The sequence below is a fragment of the Schistocerca americana genome, chromosome 7 (genome assembly GCF_021461395.2).
Source record: "Schistocerca americana isolate TAMUIC-IGC-003095 chromosome 7, iqSchAmer2.1, whole genome shotgun sequence".
Lineage (NCBI taxonomy): Eukaryota > Metazoa > Arthropoda > Insecta > Orthoptera > Acrididae > Schistocerca > Schistocerca americana.
In genome coordinates, this window is record NC_060125.1 from 258,174,074 (window position 1) to 258,200,275 (window position 26,202).

The window sequence follows — 26,202 nt, forward strand, 5'->3', positions numbered from 1 at the left end:
CGGGAGGGGCCGCGCAGTCCGTGACATGATGCCCCAAACCGCGCGGGCACTTCGCGCGGCAGTAACAAATCTAGCTACAAGCAATTACTCTGTAACAAGCCACCAAAGACCACACATAAATCAGCCCAAGTATCCCTAAGAAACCGAGCTTTCATTGTGGAGCTCGGTTTCACACTGAAAATGCACTAACTGGAGGCTGGTTGGTTAATACTCACGAAACTAGCTCCACAGGCTCCAGCATGACGTTCAGCATGAGACGCGCGTTCACGTACAGGGGGATTCCCGTGAACTGAAAACATAAAAAGAGATCGCATGCAATAGAAGAGGCGCATCGGTGTTTGTGAACTCACTTTAACTTGGAACAGAGTATTTAGATATTGGCCTTGCACAATTAGAATCAATTCAGGGCTGTAATTGCAAGGAAACAGTTTAGTTTGTTTTATTTCTTACGTCTTGGAAGTCAAGTGCTGTTTTTACATAAAATAACTTGAAGTTCGAGCAAGAATTCATATGGTGAGGAATTTGTTTATCATTATAGAATGACTACAGGCAACAGATACTTAGCGACATAAACATTGAATTAATAGCCCAAGAATAAATTAGATAGCGAATTCGTTTTTCATCCACCAAAGAAACCATTTATCTATCGATAAACTTACAGAATTTTGTCATTTTCGTTTAGAAAAGCTTACTTTCGCCTAGGACGGCACATCAGAAATAACACAAAATTTGATCTGAAACAGAAGCTCTGACCACGTATCCGGTATGTTCCACTCTATTGTAGTACGAATTCTACAACCAGAAATCCACTTCCACAGTTCCGAAACCAGCTGGACCCCCTCATCCAAATCTCAGATAACTGCGTTATGTCTCAGAGCAACTGCGGCTTCTTTTCTGTCGATTTTGGTAGGGAAACGTCCACTTAGAAGTACTGTTCACAGCTAAGCAAATTTAGAATAGATTTAGAAATTTCGAATAGATGGTTAACTGGTAGTTCTTCTGTTGCTTCCCGGGTTCGATTCCCGGCGGGGTCAGGGATTTTCTCTGCCTCGTGATGACTGGGTGTTGTGTGCTGTCCTTAGGTTAGTTAGGTTTAAGTAGTTCTAAGTTCTAGGGGACTGATGACCATAGATGTTAAGTCCCATAGTGCTCAGAGCAATTTGAACTATTTGAACCTTCTGTTGCCCACAGACGTTCGCACTGAACAATTTATGACTTAAAATAACAGTTTACAGAATACAAAAGGAATTATTCAAGTAGAGAATTTTTTCTAGTCACACGTACTGTCTGTGGGGTACTTCGAACATTTTAGATTTGGTATCTATTCTGAAGCGTTCACTAAAAAAATGCTGTTATTTATGTCTATGTTTATGTATATGTAGTACATTACAGTCACTTATACATAGCTACTCTCTTAATTAAAATATCGAAGACTTCTTTGATTTTTTAAAGCAACGTATCCATTCCCATAGTCAAAATCACTTGCAAGTAGACGGTTCATTGGTAGTCATTCCGTTGTTCACAGACTGCTGGGGAAAAAAATCACATCTAGCCACAGATTCCGTATGCAGAAGATTCACCCAAGAACAGCGAAAATCTACGTCGCGTGCTGTCATTTACTGTCGTGGAGTGCAAAAAATAGTACCATTACGACACTGGACATGCCAACATATTGAGCAGATTTCTAACGCGAACGTGAAGTGGCGCCAGCGCACGTGACTTTACAACTCATTCCATTAGCTGTCATTTCCTCACCCTGGATTCAAAAGTCCAATGGCACAGTTTTCAGTACTGCGTCAACGAAAATCATGTGGCTGGGCATGAATGTCACCAAGAAGGTTAAGGCAGTAAAGCTGCACCAGGGACTAAATAAAAGGAACAGAAAACATATATGTTGAGTCCAGAAGGGAATGACTCATAATAAAAATAACACAAGGTTATCAAATACACTGGTCAATAAAACGACTCCCTCGTAATCCTTTACCAAAGTTTGAGATGCAGTGGCTCTCAAAAGGATTTCAACACAGTACTTTTGTACTATAAAGTTGGCAGCATGTAAACAAACTGCTCAAGTCGAAGACTGAACCTTCGTAATATTACGTGAGAGGGGATACTTTACGGTCATCTTTTGAAAACATTGTGTCGTCTAGGCAGTTACTTTATGTTTTAAAATTCTGAAAAGGAAATATTTATTGTCTTTAATGAATTCTACAGTTACCGTAACTATTTTAAATTTTTCGGTTAAACTTAACTAAAAAATTTAAGTCTTAGTGGTGGATGTCACCCACCCCGATGAATGTCATATTCAATATTTTCAGGTCCAGGACATTACTTACACATCAATAGCAGTTTAAAAAGTGTGTTGTTAGTAAAAGTCAACAACAATGAACGAATTTTCCATTAAAAAAATTTGCAGTGAGCATAAAGTACATAACCCCTCCCAGTATCGGTGGTACGCGTTACTGAAAGTGTGTTGATATTGTTAAGAGTACGCAGAAGATATTTCCAAGTTCTGAACCTTGCTTACACACCAGTATCTCTTGAAAATGTATGTTGTTGATAAAATTTCACAACAATAAAACAATTTTGTAATTTTTTTTCAATTTTTTGAGGTTGGGCATATCCACCGTCAGAAATGTGCGTCACGGAAAATGCGTTGTTATTGCTAGGGTTAAGCGCATAAGGGATTCAGTGCTTGTTCCACGGCACAGCGGAGTCAGTATGGGTGGATATTTGTACGTACGTGCAGTAAATAAGCATAGCTCTCACTTTTGTGACAGCGGTGTAGGGCGTAACCTTCCTCCTGCGTTGGCTCAATTTGAACTACAGCACGGCTAGTGCGGGCGACAGGTATTGTTTGATACAACGGGATGGAACCGGAGAATGGGCGCTGGGCATGTGGTCGTGTTAAAGGTATTAAAGTGACTATAATGCAGTTAGTTAACAGAGGAGAGACGAAACGATACAGCGAGTGATTTACGCAGAATTGCATTTTACGTTGGTTATTACAAATAACTGGAAGAATTGTCACTGGAAAATGGAAATGAGCGTGTGGCATTGGTGGCCGGGAAGCCCCAAGCGGGGAAGTTCGGCAGCCGAGTGCAGGTTTTATTTCAGTCGACGTCACATTGGCCATCTCTCGCGCCGATGATGAGGATGAAATGATGATGAGGACACCACAACACCCAGTCCACGAGCGGAGAAACGCCTCCAACCCGGCCGGGAATCGAACCCGGGCGCGCCGCACAGGAGGCGAGCACGTTACCACTCAGCTAAGTAAGCGGACAGAATTCTCACTGATAGTTGTGTCCTAGTAACTGCTGTAATTGTCAATTACAGTTACAGAAATTGCCAGTTACAGTTACAAATAAGACGCATTTCCTCACATTTAAACATTCCTGGAATATATTTTTTCTACAATTTCAGTTGCATTCATATTTCATATTCGTAAAATGCACTATTAATCCGGGGGAATTTAAGACATAAATGGCTGTCGGTGTGACAGGCGCCAGTTTGAAAGGCAACAGGGGCGGGTCAGCTACACGCTACATTCCCGTAACTTCCCAGCAACAGCGATTAACGCATCCCACTGCAAGGTCCTCCCCTTGTCTCGTTTTCGTTAGAGAAAGAGGAGGCGGGCTGTGCAGCTGTAAGCCGGCTGATAATCGTATAGCGCCTACGACTCTCTAGCTCTTCTAAAAGGCACGTGGTTTAGCACGCTACAGAGATGAAAGGATATATATTTCAGTGTTTCATACTGTTTTAGTACATATTATTATTTATTCATTGTAGTTTTAGTGAACAGGTGTATTTTCTAATGATTTTAAATTATTTTCTGCGTAACTGTGAAGGTGGGTTGCTGAAGCAATATGGACGTAGTAAATATGTCAAAAATGAGAAAATTCAGTCAAATAAATATGTGCTTCAAAGTCCGTGGAAACATCCATTTGGATGACTTAGTTTGAGGGGAGAAGCGACTTGATCGTACATGGACGGCCCACACCGAATCTTCAGCATTTAAATACACTAACTAAAAATTACGTCACACATTTTCAAAAATCATGGTACTTCTCCTACAAATGGTTATGTGGCTGTAAAGAGACACAAAAACTGTAGTGTTGGCCATATGTTTTGTACCTAGGCAAAGTCAATATCTCACATCCTGTTGCCTCAGTGAAGCGGTACCTGAAGCACCAAATATGATGAAATTAAATGTAATCATTCCTCCAACCAATGCTTCGGCGGAAACACCATTTTCGGCCTTGGATCAAGACTTACCTTCGAAATAAACAGATGCAAACATGATTTTCTCACCTTGCTTTGTTACCCAATAAAAACGATTGCTCAAATCCGTGAGAAAGCAAGTGTCATTCAACGATTGCGTGATTTAAGTTTTCGACAAGAAGGATTGCAGAATTAACTTCAGATATAAATAAAACTGTGCGTATCGAAACTTTTAATGTCATACTTATTCACCTAGGTGGAATAACAGGTATTTTTCGAGTGTCCAGTATCACTCACTAGGCCTAATCTTTGCGAGGTTGGGCCCTGTACTTTAATAGACAGCATACGACGTTACTCAGTGTAATACTAGGGCGTGACGCGACAAGTAACGGATAATCGTAAACAATAACATAATTATAAAAACAATGACAATAATAATAATTACAATAAAAATAGTCACTTTTAACAATTTTTAAAAGCGATTACAGTTGGGCATACCACACGCCTCGCCACTGTATGAGAGGTACAATTCGGATTTCAAGAGTGTGTGGGTGTAAGGGCTAGAAATCATTGCGACTATAACCGATAGTAAATTCCGAAAGTGTCTTGAAACTTGAACTAGGATTATTCAGTGCTTTCCCAGTCGTTAACAGTACATGCTGATAATAATTACATGGTCATAATAATTACTTAACAGTGATCGTTGTTAGACGATGATGATGATGTTTGGTTTGTGGGGCGCTCAACTGCGCGGTTATCAGCGTCCGTACAAATTCCCAACCATTCATAAATGATGGGAACAACACAAACAGCCAGTCATCTCGAGGCAGGTGAAAATCTCTGACCCCGCCGGGAATCGAACCGGGGACATTGTTAGAACCGAATATGACCAACGAATGTGAGCTCTATTACTAATAAAACATTTCGACTGCCGAAAATTAATTAAATTATGATTACATTTCACCAGTAACCTGTGGAGACTATATCAACTGTAGTTTTAAAGTGTTTTTAATAACGGTTTAAGGTCTCATTTTCATAATAGTGAATGGTTATCTTTTCCAGAAAAGTTAAAACATAAAGGTAATTCCACAGAATTTAATGAGACAGTCATACATTCTTTGAAAGAAGGTAAAACAGAGGCTGTGCTTTAGAAGTACCTAGACAGGTGGGGTCCTTTTACAATAAAAGTTACAGAATCTCTGGTCATACGAGCAACAAACTACAAAGAAAGTGTTGAATTTGCGATCATAGCTTGACAGGCTGCAGTCCTTGCAAGAAACTTTTTCGCGTTTAAGCAAGTAGGAAGAAGAGAACTTCCTCTGCTGAAGAACATTGCAAATTGACTGGTACAAAGAAAAAAAAAAAGGTTCAAATGGCTCTGAGCACTATGGGACTTAACACGTATGGTCATCAGTCCCCTAGAACTTAGAACTACTTAAACCTAACTAACCTAAGAATAGCACACAACACCCAGTCATCACGAGGCAGAGAAAATCCCTGTCCCCGCCGGGAATCGAACCACGGAACCCGTGCGTGGGAAGCGAGAACGCTACCGCACAACCACGAGCTGCGGACGTTGACTGTCACATATTGGCCCAAAGGCTAACGGAGAAACATAAGGAAATTTAATTTGATATCTACTCATGAGACTATGTACCTTCGTCGTCCTACAGGTGGAAAGATGTGATCCACGCTAGAAGATTCCGCTCATGAAGCATGGATAAGAGGACACTGTTGTATAGGGATGTTTCTCCGTCAAAGATGTGGGCAGTTAATGCACATGGTATCATGAAAGACCCTGACTACTGGAACATTTTGGACAAACGTATGCCACAAAACGATGCAAATGCACAATGAAAGTGACTGACTAAATTTTGTATTTAGGATAATGCTTCTAAATGACTCTCCTGAAAAATATTGCAATTAATTTCTTCTAACAAGAAAAATCATTTAAAGCCGTATAATTTAGACTCCAATCTGACTTGTGTGCGACATTATCTGAATGCACTGAACTGATTCCTTGACAATGTTTAACATTAACGTGAATTTTCTGACGAAACCATATCCAGAAACTGAAAACATTTCTTCCTTGACTTGTGATTATGTGCAACGGACGTTCTCTGTGTTATCCTGCATCTCATAGACTCGTACAATGACGAACTTAACTGGCATACTGAAATGAAACACATTCATATTTGTGCTCACAATGTGCATTGCGTCAGCTGTCGCAAACGTGTTTAACTATTACTTTAGAGAGACGTAGAAGGGAAGATGCGAACGATTACTGGCTTGGATTAAAACAACCGCTAAACAATCTAGTATAAATCAACATATTGTCAAGTCAAATTCTAAATAGCAATTAGGCTTCCAATTACAGACTTTTTAGATATGCACGATTCTAAATACTGAAGGCACATAAAGGGCTTCCACATATTACTGAAAGCACAAGTTCACGAAGTCGTATAACAATTATCGTTACAAATGGCACTGAGGTAACACATTGAGTGATTGTATAAGAGGCTATAAATATAAAGTTATTCCATGACCAAGTTTCGAACGGGCTACTTCTGAGTCGAATAAAACCACACAAGCATGCGCTAACGACTTACGCAGATGGGTTGCCAGTAAAACCAGCACCGTTTTTGCTGTGTAAGGGGTCATAATGTTTCACTCTAATCCATAAACTAAAGCTTTGCTTGCCAGTTGATGGACTTAACAAGTACGTTACGGAACTGATTCATGTACTACCACTCGAAAAGCCATCATATCCTACGCTTAGAGAACGAAGTACTATTGGTGTCCTGTTCTACCAGCCCTGTCATTGCTGCGGACGAGTTATTTCCATATCTCGACGAATAAAACAGTTTAGAGCATTTATCATGAAATATATGTGTCTCTTGCTTTCATTTGCAAAATACTTCGTTTCGATATCTTGAACTGTTTATAAAATATGGTGATTGTTATGATCCCAACGCGAAGGGGTAGGAATGGACGCATTCGCACTACCGTCTGAAATATATACACTACTGACCATTAAAATTACTACACCACGAAGAAGACGTGCTACAGACGCAAAATTTAACCGACAGGAAGAAGATGCTGTGATATGCAAATGATTAGCTTTTCAGAGCATTCACACAAGGTTGGCGCCGGTGGCGACACCTACAACGTGCTGACATAAAGAAAGTGTCCATCCGATTTCTCATACGCAAACAGCAGTTAACCGGCGTTGCCTGGTGAAACGTTGTTGTGATGCCTCGTGTAAGGAGGAGAAATGCGTACCATCACGTTTCCGACTTTGATAAAGGTCAGATTGTAGCCCATCGCAATTGTGGTTTATCGTATCGCGACATTGCTGCTCGCGTTGGTCGAGATCCAATGACTGTTAGCAGAATATGGAATCGGTGGGTTCAGGAGGGTAATACGGAACGCCGTGCTGGATCCCAACGGCCTCGTATCACTAGCAGTCGAGATGACAGGCATCTTATCCGCATGGCTTTAACGGATCGTGCAGCCACGTCTCGATGCCTGAGTCAACAGATGGGGACGTTTCCAAGAAAACGAACAGTTCGACGTCGTTTGCAGCAGCATGGACTATCAGCTTGGAATCCATGACTGCGGTTACCTTTGACGCTGCATCACAGACAGGAGCACCTGTGATGGTATACTCAACGACGAACCTGGGTGCACTAATGGCAAAACATCATTTTTTCGGATGAATCCAGGTTCTGTTTACAGAATCATGATGGCCACATCCGTGTTTGGCAACATCGCGGTGAATGCACGTTGGAAGCGTGTACTCGTCATTGCCATACTGGCGTACCACCCGGCGTGATGGTATGCGGTGCCATTGGTTACACGTCTCGGTCACTTCTTGTTCGCACTGACGGCTCTTTGAACAGTGGACGTTAGATTTCGGATGTGTTACGACCCGTGGCTCTACCCTTTATTCGATCCCTGCGAAACCCTACATTTCAGCAGGATAATTCACGACCGCATGTTGCAGGTCCTGTACGGGCCTTTCCGGATACAGAAATTTTTGACTGCTGCCCTGGCTAGCACATTCTCCAGATCTCTCACCAATTGAAAACGTCTGGTCAATGGTGGCCGAGCAACTGGCTCGTCACAATACCGCCAGTCGCTACTCTTGATGAACTGTGGTATCGTGTTGAAGCTGCTTGGGCAGTTGTACCTGTACACGCCATCCAAGCTCTGTTTGACTCAATGTCCAGGCGTATCAAGGCCGTTATTACGGCCAGAGGTGGTTGTTGTGCGTACTGATTTCTCAGGATCTATGCACCCAAATTGTGTGAAAATGTAATTACATGTCAGTTCTAGTATAATATTTGTTCAATGAATACCCGTTTATCATCTGCATTTCTTCTTGGTGTAGCAGTTTTAATGGCCAGTATTGTACATACCTTACCGCCGCCAGACATCACGAAAATACCGCATATCACGGCTGCTGGCTTTGGTAATGGCCTCAATACGACGAGGAAGAGAGTACACACGCTTCTTCAGATATTCAATGTCTTTTGCGGGCTGGACTGGTGATATGCATGGCACTGCGTCAGCTTCCATTGACTAGAACCAGCCGACACTGCAGACTGCAATGGGCACGTGAACGTCGACACTGGCGTGCTGAGTGGGAAAATGTTTTCCAACGAATCTCGCTCCAACATGTCCTACAGTGACGGATGCATACGCGTTTGATGCTGCCGTGATGAACACAGTCGGGCAGACTGTATTGTTGAGCGGCATAGTGGGGAAACGCAATCTACGATGGTTTGGGGCACGTTGCCTATAACACACGATCTCGCCTCCTACGTCTTGAGGACAATCTGAACGGCTACCGCCACATCAGGGAGATTTTACAGTCCGAAGCACTGTCCCACCTGCAGGTCGTTCCATATGCCATATTTCAGCAGGATAACGCCTCAAGGAATGTGCAAGTCTTCTTCGAGGAGCGACGGGTCCACTGCTTTCCTGGCCTGCCCGTTCGCCTGACATATTACCAACTGAACATGTCTGGGATATGGTCCTCCTACAGCCATAGTTGATGCTTTGTGGACGCGCCTACAAACTTCGTGGCAGAGTATTCCCCAACAGCACATTCAGGTGCCCTTTCATTCCGTACCACGATGTCTAGCAGCTCTGTCGGTGGCACGAGATGACCCTACTGAATATCCACAGTCACAGTGCGTGTACCAGTCTGTAATGCTAATCATTGGTGTAGTATCATGTCCCTAATGAGTGGAATAAATTACATTGTGATCAGATCTCTTGGTCTTGGTGTTCCACTTTTTCCAGACTGTAGTTTTTGTATCCCATCAACCACGAAAGGGTTAAAATGGAACAACTTTTCAGAATCCTGTTTGATATTCCACTTTCATTTTAAAAAATGGCTCTGAGCACTACGGGACTTAACTTCAGAGGTCATCAGTCCCCTAGAACTTAGAACTACTTAAACCTAACTAAACAAAGGATATCACATGCATCCATGCCCGAGGCGGGATTCGAATTTACGACCATAGAGGTCGCACGGTTCCAGACTGTAGCGCCTAGAACCACTCGGCCACCCCGGCCGGCCTTTCATTTCAATTAAATAATGTAGCATGTAATGCAACTTTCTCGGACGAGAAATGAAAATAAAAAATTAGCTCCAAAATTCCCAAAGATTTTCCCAAAACGAGTTCCTAATTCGATAAAAAATGAACAAGCAGACAAATTTCCAGATAATATTTGGATATTAACGAGTAATTGAATCAGGAATCTAATACTTAGTAATTTATTAACATACGAAAGAAAAATAGGATTCCAGTAAAATCAAACTCAAAATTCAAAATCATAGTAAATCGCAATGTTGTTGTTGTTGTCTTCAGTCCTGAGACTGGTTTGATGCAGCTCTCCATGCTACTCTATCCTTCTAGCGAAGATGATGAGTATGTCACTCGTCGAAACGTCGCAGTTTGAAGACACCGCCACCCGGCTGGAAGCCCGAGAACTCTTCGCCACCTCCTCATTGATTATGTGATCTACCCATCTAATCTTCAGCATTCTTCTGTAGCACCACATTTCGGAAGCTTCTATTCTCTTCTTGTCCAAACTATTTATCGTCCATGTTTCACTTCCATACATGGCTACACTCCATACAAATACTTTCAGAAACGACTTCCTGACACTTAAATCTATACTCGATGTTAACAAATTTCTCCTCTTCAGAAACGCTTTCCTTGCCATTGCCAGTCTACATTTTATATCCTCTCTACATCGACCATCATCAGTTATTTTGCTCCCCAAATAGCAAAACTCCTTTACTACTTTAAGTGTCTCATTTCCTAATCTAATTCCCTCAGCATCACCCGACTTAATTCGGCTACATTCCATTATCCTCGTTTTGCTTTTGTTGATGTTCATCTTACATCCTCCTTTCAAGACACTGTCCATTCCGTTCAACTGCTCTTCCAAGTCCTTTGCTGTCTCTGACAGAATTACAATGTCATCGGCGAACCTCAACGTTTTTATTTCTTCTCCATGGACTTTAGTACCTACTCCGAATTTTCTTTTGTTTCCTTTACTGCTTGCTCAATATACAGATTGAATAACATCGGGGAGAGGCTACAACCCTGTCTCATTCCCTTCCCAACCGCTGCTTCCCTTTCATGCCCCTCGACTCTCATAACTGCCATCTGGTTTCTGTACAAATTGTAAATAGCCTTTCGCTCCCTGTATTTTACCCCTGCTACCTTTAGAATTTTGAAAGAGAGTATTCCAGTCAACATTGTCAAAAGCTTTCTCTAGGTCTACAAATGCTAGAAATGTGGGTTTGCCTTTCCTTAATCTATTTTCTAAGATAAGTCGTAGGGTCAGTATTGCCTCACGTGTTCCAACATTTCTGCGGAATCCAAACTGATCTTCGCCGAGGTCGGCTTCTATCAGTTTTTCTATTCGTCTGTAAAGAGTTCGCGTTAGTATTTTGCAGCCGTGACGTATTAAACTGATAGTTCGGTAATTTTTACATCTGTCAACACCTGCTTTCTTTGGGATTGGAATTATTATATTCTTCTTGAAGTCTGAGGGTATTTCGCCTGTCTCATACATCTTGCTCACTAGATGGTAGAGTTTTGTCAGGACTGGCTCTCACAAGGCCGTCAATAGTTCTAATGGAATGTTGTCTACTCCGGGGGCCTTGTTTCGACTCAGGTCTTTCAGTGCTCTGTCAAACTCTTCACGCAATATCGTATCTCCCATTCCATCTTCATCTACATCCTCTTCCATTTCCATAATATTGTCCTCAAGTACACCGCCCTTGTGTAGACCCTCTATATACTCCTTCCACCTTTCTGCTTTCCCTTCTTTGCTTAGAACTGGGTTTTCATCTGAGCTCTTGACATTCATGCAAGTGGCTCTCTTTTCTCGAAGGTCTCTTTAATTTTCCTGTAGGCAGTATCTATCTTACCCCTAGTGAGATAAGCCTCTACATCCTTACATTTGTCCTCTAGCCATCCCTGCTTAGCCATTTTGCACTTCCTGTCGATCTCATTTTTGAGACGTTTGTATTCCTTTTTGCATGCTTCATTTACTGCGTTTTTATATTTTCTCCTTTCATCAATTAAACTCAATATTTCTTCTGTTACCCAAGGATTTCTACCAGCCCTCGTCTTTTTACCTACTTGATCCTCTGCTGCCTTCACTCTTTCATCCCTCAGAGCTACCCATTATTCTTCTACTGTATTTTTTTCCCCCATTCCTGTCAATTGTTCCCTTATTCTCTCCCTGAAACTCTGTACAACTTCTGGTTTAGTCAGCTTATCCAGGTCCCATCTCCTTAAATTCCCACCTTATTGCAGTTTCTACAGTTTTGATCTACAGTTCATAACCAATAGATTGTGGTCAGAGTCCACATCTGCCTCTGGAAATGTCTTACAATTTAAAACCTGGTTCCTAAATCTCTGTCTTACCATTATATAATCTATCTGATACCTTCTACTATCTCCAGGATTCTTCCATGTATACAACCTTCTTTTATGATTCTTGAACCAAGTGTTAGCTATGATTAAGTTATGCTCTGCGCTATTTATAGAGATAACATGCTGCTATATTGTCTGAATGAAGCGTCGGCGCTCATATAGAAACTCCTTGACGTTAGGAATTTAAAACGCTGTTACGACTGATTATAGATTTGAGATTACAACCAGTCTATAGAGAATTTGGTGTCGCTGGAACTAATTTGAACTTATCATTAATATTTAAATAGCAACTGATAAACCATCGATTATAAACGATTTAATTACGACATTTGGTGAAGTAAATATCTCCCACAAGTCGCGAGTTCAGTTCATCAATGTTCTTTTTGCAATGTCGATACCGATACATAAGAAAGAACAATCTCATTGATCTACCGAAGATCCGAAGGACGTTACAAGCAGTTACCTTACGTGCAACCTCCTACCTATCTCTTTTCCTTCTGTCTCCTTGTTATGTTGCTGCATGCATTAAAGCGCGCGTTAACGAACGCTGGCGCACAGGAAGGGATACAGGCGCACTTTCGCTCACACACACACTCACACACACAGATGGGCGCGCGCGCTCACGCATACTCACACACTCACGAGCGAATACATAGAGCGTCTAACGTGTGTGCGTACGGCAGCTAACTGACCGGTTCAATGCCGAGCGTGAAGTTGTGCTTGTCCGGGTCGGGCTGCAGCCCATGGACGGCAGCGCCCAGCGAGGGGTCCGAGAGCAGGAAGTGAGGCCTCGAGACGAAGACGGGCGCGTTGAAGCGACAGGCGGACGCGTTCATGAGCCCCGCCGGCGCACAGTCTTTGCCCGTCAGGCAGAAGCACGCGCCCTCCGTGCTGCTCGCATTGAACACGTCATCCGACAGCAGGTAGCCGTAGCCGCGCAGCCCGTGGATCTTCGCTTCGCCGCTGTACCTCATCTTCAGTGTCCTGCACATAAATAAAGCGTGACAATTATCGAACCGTGTGAAATAAAATCGCCATAACTTCTGAACGGTTTGCGTTAGGACATTCAAACTGCATGTTTGGCCGCGGGACATGATGGGAATTAGTGTGTGCATGCACACTCGCCTTGTCGTTGGCGGCCATTTGCACGTGAAAATGTCACGGTACAGCGTGCCTGAGCATATAGCGCTTGTGAAGGCCTACTGTGTGAGCAATAACAGCCCAACTGCGGCTCAAAGTAAGTTTACTACAGAGTTCAAGCTGAAGGCAACCGGTCCAGGTGTGCTAACAATCAAGAATTTGATTCGAAAGTTTGAGAGAACGATTGCTGTTCGTGATGACAGTGTTGGCAACGTCGGTAGTGCAAAAAGGGTGAAAACGCCTGAACACATGGAGAAGATACGCGCTGTGTTTCAAACCAGCACCAGGAAATCGATCAGACGTGCTGCACAACAGGTGAGAATCGAGTGGAAGACACGGCGACAAGTTGTTGTTGAAGACCTGCAGCCGGCCGCTGTGCCCGAGCGATTCTAGGCGCTTCAGTCCGAAACCGCGCTGCTGCTACGGTCGCAGGCTCGAATCCTGCCTCGGGCATGGATGTGTGTCACGTCCTTAGGTTAGTTAGGTTTAAGTAGTCCTAAGTCTAGGGGACTGATGACCTCAGAAAGTCCCATAGTGCTTAGAAGCATTTGACCATTTTAATTTGAAGACCTGTATCTCTTCCCGTACAAAATTCAAACCCATCAGCCTTGGAGCAGCGGTTGTGTTTCGCCAACACTGTTGTCCACAGAACCGAAGAACAGGAGTTCGATGTGAATATGGTTTGCTTTAGTGACGAAGCCCACTTTCATTTTGATGGGTTCGTCAATAAGATAAATTTGGGTCATTTTGGGGACTGAGAATCCACATTTCGGGATCTAGAAATCTCTTCACTCTCAACAACTGACTGTGGTGCGAAATGTCCAGTCACAGAATAAGTGGTGTGATGTTCCTTGATGACACGGTGACTACCGAACGGTGTGTGAAGGTTCTGGAAGATGTCGACATAAATGTTTTCTGGGTATGGTACCGCGTCATAATGCAAAAACTACTGCTGTTGCAGAAAAACCAACGTTTTCGGCCACGATTGCAGCAGCCTTCTTCTGGGTCTAATGGTGCGTTATAACTATGCAGTGTCCTTTATATTTTGTTGTTAGTGTTCACTGCGTATGCCATTACGTCATAATTTTAAAAAAGGTAGTTAGTTTCATTGGTCACTTAAGGAAGAAGGAGAGGGAACTTTATTTTAATAGGTTATTGCGGTGGAGGGAGAACGTGACCTCTGTTGTCTGGACACGGCATAGCTAGAACGCACCATTAGACCCAGAAGAAGGCCGCTGCAATCGTGGCCGAAACGTTGGTTTTTCTCCAGCAGCAGTAGTTTTTTTACATTATGACGCGGTACCATACCCAGAAAACCTGTATGTCGACTGATTCTGGCCGCGGAAGCCTATGCAATTATGTTCTGGAAGATGATTTCACCCCCATTATCTAAAGTGACACTGATTTTGGTAAGATGTGGTTCATACAAAGACGAAGATCGACCCCATCGAAACAGGAGAGTGTTGATGTCCTGGAGGAGCACTCTGGAGACCGCATTCTTCACCTGGGGTACCCAGAGGCTACTGGTATGGGCCTCGATTGACCGCCATATTCTACAGATCTGAGCACATGCCACTCCTTTTTGTGGGGCGATGTTAAAGACAACGAGTGCAGTAATAGCCCCAAAACAATTGCTGAGCTGGAAACGGCCATTCAGTACGTCATCTTCAGCAATGGTGTTCTGGCACTTCAGCAGGTCACGCAGAATTTCGCTATTCGTCTGAGCCACATCATCACCAATGATGGCAGGCATATCGAATATGTCATAACCTATATCCGAATATCTGTAGTGACGTTTAAATGTTGAATAAAGTGTGTGCACACCGTAGTTTGTAACTAATTTACGTTTGTTTTCCAACAATTAAATAATTGTCCACCTGTAAATACTTTTTTTGAGACTTCTTAACTGCAGTATTGCTCTGACAGAGAAGTGCCCAAACTCGGAACTACATAAACTGTAACACTCTTTATGATGATCAAAATTCTTCTTGATGTGGTACCGCGTCACCGTATGAAATATTTTAATTATAAACTCTAAAACGAACGTTTCATCGGTATTACAACGGTTTTCCTCAGTTCAAGGCTGGTTTTCGGTGAAGGAAAAGTGCCTCAGTTTATTGCAGACGATTGGGGTCATACGTCATATTTGTGAAACTTTATTGTCGCTAGAATATAACAGACTAGTCGTGACGAAAGGGAGAGGATAGGAAAGAAGCTATTCGTTGACTAGTCCGCCTTGTCAGTGATTCGCGACGGTATGCTAATCGGCTCTCGGTTTCTGGTGAGCATGTTTGTCTTCCCGGTGAGCGCGGAAATGCCCTCTATAGCTGTTTGTTCGGGCTGTCACGTGCGTGCCCGGTCAGGCTTCTGCTCTGCGACCGCTCGCTACCCGTAGAACTGGGATAGCCAGCGGCCAGGGCGGCGGAAGTTTATAGCCACCCTCTATTGATGTTGTCATTCTGCGTAATAATTTCAACAGCCTCTTGAATTTTGCATTGGTGCATCCACGACTCTTTCGCCAGCACACGGGCTTCCTGAAACACGATTGGCTATCCACAATCACGGTGGTTTTATTACGCTGTGCTAGTCGCACATAGCGTTCGTGTTTTGCTATTCGTGTGATAACTGTCTCCCTGTCTCCCCTATGTAGGCAATTGCTCAGAAAATAATGCACCGCATTTTTTTTCTCAGTCGAAAAGAACGCTACGATTACGAAACATTAGGTATGTATTATTAAAAATTTCCTGAGTGAGCTCGCGAAGTTTCCGTCACTTCCGACAGGACAGTTTCAAAATGGCGTCTGTAGGTGATGTACGTTACAAGCAACGTGCCGTCATTGAATTTCTCACTACAGAGAAAGAAACTGTGGGGAATATTCACAAAGGCTTGGTCAAAGTCTATGGAGCATCTGCTGTCGGCAGAAGTGCAGTTAGTCGCTGGGCACAGAGAGTGAGGTCATCAAAGGCGATTCGGCGGAGCTCCACGATTTGCAGCGGTTGGGGAGACCATTCGTGAGGATTGACGCATTACAACTAGGCAGTTGGAAGATATTTTGAGGACGATGAGGAGGTGATTCATACAGTGTAGCACTGGCTCCGCCAACAGGATAAGGATTGGTACCAACGGAGCACACACGCCCTGGTTTCGCGCTGAAGGAAGGCCGTAGGACGGTGTGGAGATTACGTGAAAAAATTGTGTAGATAATACGCCATTCTTTTGAGTGTGTAATTCTCATTATCATAGCGTGTAGGCTTTCACGGTCGGCGTCTTCAGTAATTAAAACTTCCGGGCTAAGAGGCCGTGGTCCAATAGTAGAAATACTTCTCCCTGACGTTTCGTTGCCAGCTGCGGGTAACATCATCTGAGGTGAGTCTACGACTGGCTGCTAGGCCGTGGAGGTCCTGTTTATATAGAGCGCGTAGAGGGTGCCACCACTCGTCACGTGTTGTCAACAGTAAAACTATCTCTGGCTGGCGTCATTACTCTCGATCGAAGGTAATCGATTGTCACATCTTTGGTACAGAGTGCTAGCTAAGACATCGCATTATTATGCACGTATGTATAGAGAGGCTGTAGAGATTTTTAAACACCACAATAATTTTAACAGGAAAGAAGAAGGCTTGAAGCTAGATAAGATATGGCGATCGACTCTGTACCAAAGGTGTGACAATCGATTACCTTCGATCGAGAGTAATGACGCCAGCCAGAGATAGTTTTAGTGTTGACAACACGTGACGAGTGGTGGCGCCCTCTATATAAAAAGGACCTCCACGGCCTAGCAGCCAGTCGTAGACTCACCTCAGATGATGTTGCCCGCAGCTGGCAACGAAACGTCAGGGAGAAGTATTTCTACTATTGGACCACGGCCTCTTAGCCCGGAAGTTTTAATTACTGAATTCTCATTATGTTCAACAAACGATTGTTGAAGAACAAAATGCGGTGCATTACTTTCTGGGCAACCCTCGTATATTGTAGGGCTAGTAAAGTTTCACAAATATGTCGTATTGGATTGGACCCTATTCAATAAGCAGAGGCACCTTTCCTCCACCAAACCAGCGTTGCCCTGAAGAGGTCGTTGTAATACAGTCCAAATGTTGGTTTTACTGTTTCTAATTATTATATTTTATGCAATGACGCGGTCCCACACCCAGAAGAATTTTAATTATCAAGACACCGACAGCGGAAGCCTAAGTAGTTATGTAAAACTCACTTTAAGTATAGCGATTGTCTTTGTAGGACTGCTGCTGGAGGGGTGCGAAGTTGTTCTGTCTGTAAGGATGTCATAGCTGCTTCCCATCCAGGCATTTCATATTCGAATAACCGTCTTGGAGTCTAATTTATGGTACCATCAAATGTTAGAAATGTAATACCAAAAGTACAAACAGATAAATGTCGTGTGACTAGGGCCTCCCGTCGGATAAACCGTTCGCTGGGTGCAAGTCTTTTAATTTGACACCACTTCGGCGACTTGCGCGTGGGAATGAAACGATGATGATTGGAACAACACAACACCCTGTCCCTGAGCGGAGAAAATCTCCGACCCAGTCTGGAATCGAACCGGAGCCCTTAGGATTGACAGTCTGTCACGCAGACCACTCAGCTGCTGGGGAAGGACACCAAAAGTACAGAAATAGGCAAACTAATATGTCTTACTTATTTCTGTACCTTTGGTAATATACTGCAGGCATTTGATGATGCCTCAAGGTTGAAACTGGCCAGAAATGTAATTCATATGCATGGTGCATTAAAGGAATAAAACTGACAGGCTCCAGCGGTTAAAATGGCTCCACCATTTAGACGATACATTGAGGCTTTGGATCCGTACATGAAGGAAAAAAACAAATTATGGTAGTTGGATGGCGGGAACAGAGGCCGCAGCAACTCAAAGACGCCTTACAGAGATGAACAGGCGCTGAGCGAGGTGGCGTAGTGGTTATCACGCTACACTCGCATTAAGGAGGATGATGGTTCAAACCCGCTTCCAGCCACCCTGATTTATGTTGTCTATGATTTCCCTAAATCGCTTCAGGCAAATGCCGGGATGGTTCCCTTGAAAGCGTACGGCCGATTTCCTTTCACATCCTTTCCCAATTCGAGCTCCAATGAACTCCTTGTCGACAGGACGTTAAAAACTAATCTCCTTCTCCTCCTCCAGAGAAGAATAGGCGCTTACATTTAACGGACGCGGGCTAGCTTCATGCCACAGACCATTCGGAGTTGGCGTGGCGGTGATGGGCCCTTCGGGAACGCCGATATAAGACTGCGTGTCCAGTCCGTGTAGGCCAAGACGGTCTCGGCTCGACCGGTCGGCTGAACAGCACGCATGGACACAACTTCCAAAGTCGCGGCAGTGGGCACCGGCGATCACTCGTGCGGCTCTTCCTGCCGAGAAGCCAGTCGCTTGGTAGGATTTATCATGCCAAGAAAAAGGGAAACGTTGTTGCGGCTGTAGCGTTGATGTTATGTTTAGATGAAGACAAACTAAAGAAACGTTTATGACTGAAAGAATAATTGAAAGATAAATCTAACTTTTCTCACATAAATCTATAGCAAAATCAAGTTCAAGAATCTACGGACCATAAAAACTTATTACGGTATAACAATTTTTATGAATTGCTGTAAATGTTGATGATGATCATGTGCGTGTGGGAAGGGCCTTCCGTTGGGCTGACTGGTTGCCTAGCGCAAGTCATTTTCGTTGACGCCATTTTGTCGACTTTCGTGTCGATGAGGGTGAAATAATGATGCAGTCAGCAGAACACCTAGTCTCCGAGCAGAGAAAATCTCCGGGAATCGAACCCTGGCCCCTTGCATGGCATTCTGCCGTGTTGACCACTCAGGTATGGAAGCGGCGCTGGAACTAGTATGACCTAAAACCGAGAAGAATGAAATGTACATGAGAGCTACTTTCACTGCTTAAAACCAGCTAGTCAGCAACATTACGGTTTCAGGCCACAGGGAGAAGTTTTCAAGCTGTGCGATTTCGCCTCAGCTGCATTGAAAAGTCAGCCCTGGAACGTGCTGGGCCATCTTTGACTCACTGCAGCCAGCATTTGGTTCCCCACTGTGGGCGTCCTCCAGATCTCTCCCCTGTGCTAGTGATGATGTTCCACATCACACACCTCCTTGATTCAGGATGAAACGTAGCAGAGCGTACAACAAGCGCATTGGCTTTCACACGATTTCAGCAGCATTTGCTGTTGCTGATTTAGCGTCCTGTCTCCGGAAAGACGCCCAGAGCGAACAAATTTGTCACAACAAAGGTCTCGTCTGCAGCACGATTTATCTCTTTGCACTTTGCTACAAGAGCTTCTTAGGCCGTATTCCCCACATTCTTCTTGGAATCTCTTTCGATTTTATTTCCCACAAACGTGGCTATACTCTATACATATTCTTAAATATCCCAAAACATTGTACAAGCAAAAACAGCAATAGAGCCAGTGAAAAAAAAACGAATGAGTCACTGACAGAGTGTGGGTAGCAGGTAGTGGTAAGCGTAAGGGTAGCGATACACGAGTGGAAACGATGGATCCAGACTGCTAACCCAACCATGAATCCATCGTCCACGCACAGGCGAGGAGGTCTAAGCAGACTCATTTGGCTAGCGGTGCACTTGAAGAGTGCCGCGCGGGATTAGCCGAGCGGTCTCAGGCTCTGCAGTGCTGGACTGTGCGGCTGGTCCCGGCGGAGGTTCGAGTCCTCCCTCGGGCATGGGTATGGATGTTGGTCCTTAGGATGATTTAGGTTAAGTAGTGTGTAAGCTTCGGGACTGATGACCTTAGCAGTTAAGTCCCATACGATTTCACACACATTTGAACATTTTGAGGAGTCGGGCTGTGAGTGGGGACGATAAGGAAGTGCTGTCTTAGGTGCCAGCTGGTGCTGATGACCTAGACCATTCTTTTGCAATATTTCTCCATGGGGTACAGTCGACACTGAGAGCCAGGCAGCTAGCTAGGTAGCATTATTGCACTTGTACTACACATCTGCCAGTCACTTGGTCACCTCCAGTCATAGATGATCGCATAGGCTATGCCATATTCACCTGCTGCTGCATGTCAACTATTAGCCCACCCATGCCCATTGTTGCATGCAGGTGACCAGCTGCCCAGAGGTATACACTCAAGCTGGAACAGCCTGCTGTAGACAGAGGCCCCGACATACATTCTGACCCACTAGCCGAGATGCTTACATAGCGGGTCAACGTCGACCCACTCGCTTGTGTGTGTGGGCAACGGGCTCGGGTCGGATCCATGATTTGGGTGTCTCAATTCCATCAGTGGGCCACTGTCTATTTACCCCAACCGCTAACAACCAGTCCACACTGCGTCAATACAGGCAAATAAGGTTAGGTGGGTCGCGATTGTAGTTGGCGAGTGGGCTGTGAATGGGCAGGTTTAGGGCCACTGCATGGGGAACACAACATTTCTAGCTCTAATCGCTATGCTGGAAGCGTCGCTGAGCCTGGCCGGCAAGAGCAGCGCCAAACCTTAGACTTTGGAGTCCTATGACCAGTGGTACTTAAGTTGCAGCAGACAGCCTCATATTACAGCCTAATATTGTCTGTAGATGAAACGAAAGTGATGGCATTTCAGGGCATTTAACCAATACGATGTAAAATAGTGTTGAATACTAAACTCTTTGAGAAAGTTGTACGTTTTAAATACCCAAGTTGCGACATCACTTACGAATATAACCATGACGTAGAACAAAAATTAAATACATTTATTCCCATAATTGTCGTTCAAAGCATACAGAATTAAACCAGGAAACAAACCCAGCTGAAGTTTTATAAACCACAGCAGTACCAACCCCTTCTTACGGAAGTGAAGCGTAGGTGACAGCAAGAGACAAGAAAATAGACTACAGGTTCAGAAAATAACGTTTCTAAGAAGAGCGGAAGGATGCACAAGGGGAGGATCGTAGAATGAATTAGGATACAAGGAAAGATATAGGAATATACACTGGGGTGTCAAAACTCATGGGATACCTCCTAATATCGTGTCGAACTTCTTTTTTCCAGAGTAGTGCAACAACTCGACGAGACCTGGAGTCAACAAGTCGTTGGAAGTCGCCTGCAGAAATACTGAATCATGCTGCCTCTATAGCTGTCCATAATTGGGAAAGTGTTACCGGTGCAGGATTCTGTGCACGAACAGATGACCTCTCGATTATGTCCCACCAATATTCGATGCGATTCATGCCAGGCGATCTGGGTGCCAAATACTTCGCTCTAAATGTCCACAATGTTCTTCAAACCTGTCGCGAAATGTGGCCCAGTGACAGTGCATTGTCATCCATACAAATTCCATCGTTGTTCGGGAACATGACGCCCAAGAACGGCTGCAAATGATCGCCAAGTAGCCAAAGACAGCCATTTCCAGTCAATGATGGGTTCAGTTGGACCAGGGGACCCAGTCCATTACATGTAAACACAGCCCACACCATTATGGAGCCACCACCAACTTGCATAGTGGCTTATTGACATCTTGGCTCCATCGCTTCGTGGGGTCTGCGTCACACTCGAACACTACGATCAGCTCACCTGATCAGGCCACGGTTTTCCAGTCGTCTAGGGTCCAATAGATATGGTCACGAGCCCAGGAGAGGCGCTGCAGGCAATGGCTGTTACAGAAAGCACTCGCGTCGGTCGTCTGTTGCCACAGCGCATTAACACCGAATTTCGGAACACTGTCCTAACGGATACGGTCGCGGCACGTCCCACATTGTTTTCTGCGGTTATTTCACGCAGTGTTGCTTGTCTGTTAGCACTGACAACCCTACGCAGACGTCGCTGCTCTCGGTCGTTAAGTGAAGGCAGACGGCAATTGCGTTGTCCATGGTGAGAGGTAATGTGTATTATCGGCACACTTGACGCTGTGGATTTCAGAATATTGAATTCCCTATCGATTTCGGAAATGAAATTCCCCATGTAGTTAGCTCCAACTACCATTCCGCGTTCAAAGTCAGGTAGTTCCCGTCGTGCGGTCATATCGGAAAGTTTTCAATATCAATCACCCAAGTACAAATAATAGCTGCGCCAATGCACTGCCCTTTTATACCTCGAGTACGCGACACTACCGCTATCTGTATATGTGCATATCGCTATCCCATGACTTTTGTCACCTGAAGACAAAATAGGAGAAAATGGAAGGAACTTGTGAACTGTATGGGTAGAGAGAGAGAGACTCCCAACAAGGCTCTCAGTTACAAACGCACTGGAATACGAAATGTGTAATACCACACAATAGGTGGAGTACCGTAACAGGGACTTTGCTTGATACATGAAGTGACGAAGAAGAAGAATTAGTAGCATAATTTCTTCAAGGTTGGTTGGGAAAAGAAGGGCGAACGAAATGAGGAATTCTGCTTGATGAATGAAAATTTCGTTTGATGCTGAGGTGCTATTCCAATACAGCTGGAGAGGCGCCGCAATGCTGTTCGAGTTTAAGGGGAATACCAAGCGTACTGAGGTGTGCATCGGAATTTGGACAGAGGAGTGAGGCGTGCTAGGGTGGTACGTGAAGCTGTGCAAAGTCACTTCTGGCATAGTGGTGGTGTGGTTAGCACATCTGCCTAATAAGCAGGAGACTCAGCTTCAAATCCTGGCCTTTTATACAAATTTTCATTTGTCGCTGCAGTCTGCATGCATACTTCATAGATCTCAAAATGGCTCTGAGCACTATGGGACTTAACATCTGAGGTCATCAGTCCCGTAGAACTTAGAACAAACCTAACTAACCTAAGGACATCATACACATCCATGCCCGAGGCAGTATTCGAACCTGCGACCGTAGCGGACGCCCAGTTTCAGACTGAAGCGCCTAGAACAGCTCGGCCACAGCGGTCAGCACATCATAGATCTCTGGAACCCTGTAGTTTCATTTGACTGAAGCATCTATGCCTGGGTTTCAGGCAGGATCCCCGTTTTATTCAATGCTGAGGTGTGATTTCAACACAGGTGGAGAGCCTCTGCAATACTCTTTGAGTTTAGGGGGAATACTAAGTGGGATGAGGCGTGAATGGTATTTGGATTGAGACGGGAGGGGTGCTAGGGTTAACCGTGCAGTTGTGCAAAGCCACAGGGTGGCATAGTAGTTAACGCATTTGCCTAGTGAGCAGGAGACCTGGGTTCGAATCCTGGACTTACTACAAATTTTCATTCGTCGATTCCTATTCAGTCTGAGACTTGAAAAAATTTCTGAAACCATATAGTTTCATTTGATATATACAGAATTAGAAAAATAGTTTATTAAATTGCTCACATTATCCTCTTTCATCTAGTGTATTATACAAGGTGGTCGGAAATTCCCGTTACAGACGGGACCATTCGTTCATCTTCGCTAATGTGAAACACATATCCTCTACTGAGCAAGTGATCATAGCTGTTAAGGTACGCACTTAAGAGCCCATGTTTATTGGACATTTTTCTCGTTTTTGTCCACCCTACCACCACTGAAAGTTACCAACCCGACACTCATCTCAACACAAGAACCAGTACATGTATTCAACTGTCAGCGGTATCAGAACGGTATTCGTTTATAACTTTCGACTCCTTCGTTTCCGGTACATGGACCCTGACTTCAAATTAATACATTTATCATTCTCCATCATCCTAGAAAGTCCGTAACATCATCACGGAATCATCCCGTGTATACGTACATTTACAGACGCTCGCGCCTATAATTTTGCCGCTCTGTAGTCTCGTTGGATGACGTTTCCAGACATGGGTTCTTATTCAAAATACTCACTCCCCTCTACAAGTCCTAGAAGTCTGTAACGGGAATTTCCGACCACCCTGTATGTGCAACTTTCGTAATGGGTTCAGCTGTTGCAAGTTATTATAACAATTATAGTAATAATGTTAACAACTTTTAGCTGTTAAAGCTACAAACATGGATTTATGTTCAATGAGCTCGTCCCATTGCTGCAGTTACAGAACTGCCATTAATTTTATTCCAGCCTGTTGGTAAGGCATTTTTCGTATTTTTCAACAAAATTTTATTAAGACGATATTCAAAGTCACAGGACCCTCCATCTTAGTTCATCCCGGGACCATGCCGCCGGAAATCACATCTCTTTCAGCCGTTATTTGCATCCAGGTTCTGTCACTGTTAGGGACAATACAACCCATCACTCTGTTAATGTCGACAGGCCTCCATCTACAAACACGGCTGCGAGGTATTACACACCGACAAAGTTTTTCCTTCACTTGGGTTCCGAGAGTTCCGGAACCTGTTACAGAAAATTGGAATAGAGAAAACCACACATTGCATATTGTACCACTACACAGCGAGACCTTCAGAGGTGGGATACAGATTGCTGTACACATCGGTACCTCTAATACCTAGCAGCACGTCCTCTTGCATTGATGCATGGCTGTATTCGTCGTGGCATACTATCCACAAGTTCATCAAGGCACTGTTGGTCCAGATTGTCCCACTCCTCAACTCCGATTCGGCGTAGACCCTTAGAGGTGTTGGTGAGTCGCATCGTCCATAAACAGCCATTTTCAATCTATCCTAGGCATGTTAGATAGCATTCATATCTGGAGAACATGCAGGCCACTGTAGTCGAGCGATGTCGTTATCCTGAAGGAAGTCATTCACAAAATGTGCACGATGAGGGTGCGAATTGTCGTACATCAAGACGAATGCCTCACCAATACGCTGTCGATATGGTTGCAATGTCGGTCGGAGGATGGCATTCACGTATCGTACAGCCGTTACGGCGCCTTTCATGACCACCAGCGCCGTACGTCTGCCCCACATAATGCCAGCCCAAAACAGCAGGGAACCTTCACCTTGCTGCACTCGCTGGACAGTGTGTCTAAGGCGTTCAGCCTGACCGGGTTCCCTCCTAACACGTCTCCGACGATTGTCTGGTTGAAGGCATACGCTACACTCATCGGTGAAGAGAACATGATGCCAATCCTGAGTGGTCCATTCGGCATGTTGCTGGGCCCATCTGTACCGCGCTGCGTGGTGTCGTGGTTGCAATGATGGACCTCGCCATGGAGGTAGGGAGTGAAGTTGCGTATCATGCAGCCTATTGCGCACAGTTTGAGTCGTAACACGACGTCCTGTGACTGCACGAAAAGTATTATTCAACATGGTGGCGTTGCTGTCAGGGTTCCATAATCCGTAGGTAGCGGTCATCCACTGCAGTAGTAGCCCTTGGGCGGCCTGAGCGAGGCATGTCGTCGACAGTTCCTGTCTCTCTGTATCTCCTCCATGTCCGAACAACATCGCTTTAGTTCACTCCGAGACGCCTGGACGCTTCCCCTGTTGAGAGACGTTCCTGGCGCAAAGTAACAATGTGGACGCGATCGAACCGCGGTATTGACCGTCTAGGCATGGTTTAACTACAGACAACACGAGCCGTGTACCTCCTCCCTGGCGGAATGACTGGAACTGATCGGCTGTCGGACCCCCTTCGTCTAATAGGCACTGCTCATGCATGGTTGTTTACATCTTTGGGCGGGTTTAGTGACATCTCTGAAAAGTCAAAGGGACTGTGTCTGTGATACAATATCCACACTCAACGTCTATCTTCAGGAGTTCTGGGAACCGGGATGACGCAAAACTTTTTCTGATTTGTGTGTATACATAAGTATAAGTTTGGTCTTTCTGGTTTGTCGCCCTGAAATCAATCTCCAACAGTTACTGTTGATTTGTATGCTATTGATGTTTGAAGTATTTCTTGTTAACTAAAGGATAACCAACTATTGTGAAGCAACAAATGGCTTTCCGTAAACTCAGCCTGCACCTTCCTCCCGCGCGTTAAGTTGTTGTATTCTGGGGAGTCTACTGAGATCTCAGTCACATCACAGAGTTGCGTTCATCTTATACGCAGGCTTAAGAAAACG

General features: G+C 44.4%; 1 protein-coding gene across 3 annotated transcripts in view; it reads right to left on the reverse strand.

Moving 5' to 3' along the window:
- LOC124622560 (protein croquemort-like) overlaps window positions 1-26,202 on the reverse strand; it is an 86,983-nt gene that overhangs the window by 13,676 nt on the left and 47,105 nt on the right. For all 3 annotated transcript variants that reach the window (XM_047148299.1, XM_047148298.1, XM_047148300.1), the window contains exons 7-8: window positions 12,887-13,178; window positions 216-289 (exon numbers count right to left, since the gene is read on the reverse strand). In XM_047148299.1, the coding sequence (XP_047004255.1) occupies window positions 216-289; window positions 12,887-13,178 (366 nt within the window). The remainder of the gene's footprint in view (window positions 1-215; window positions 290-12,886; window positions 13,179-26,202) is intronic.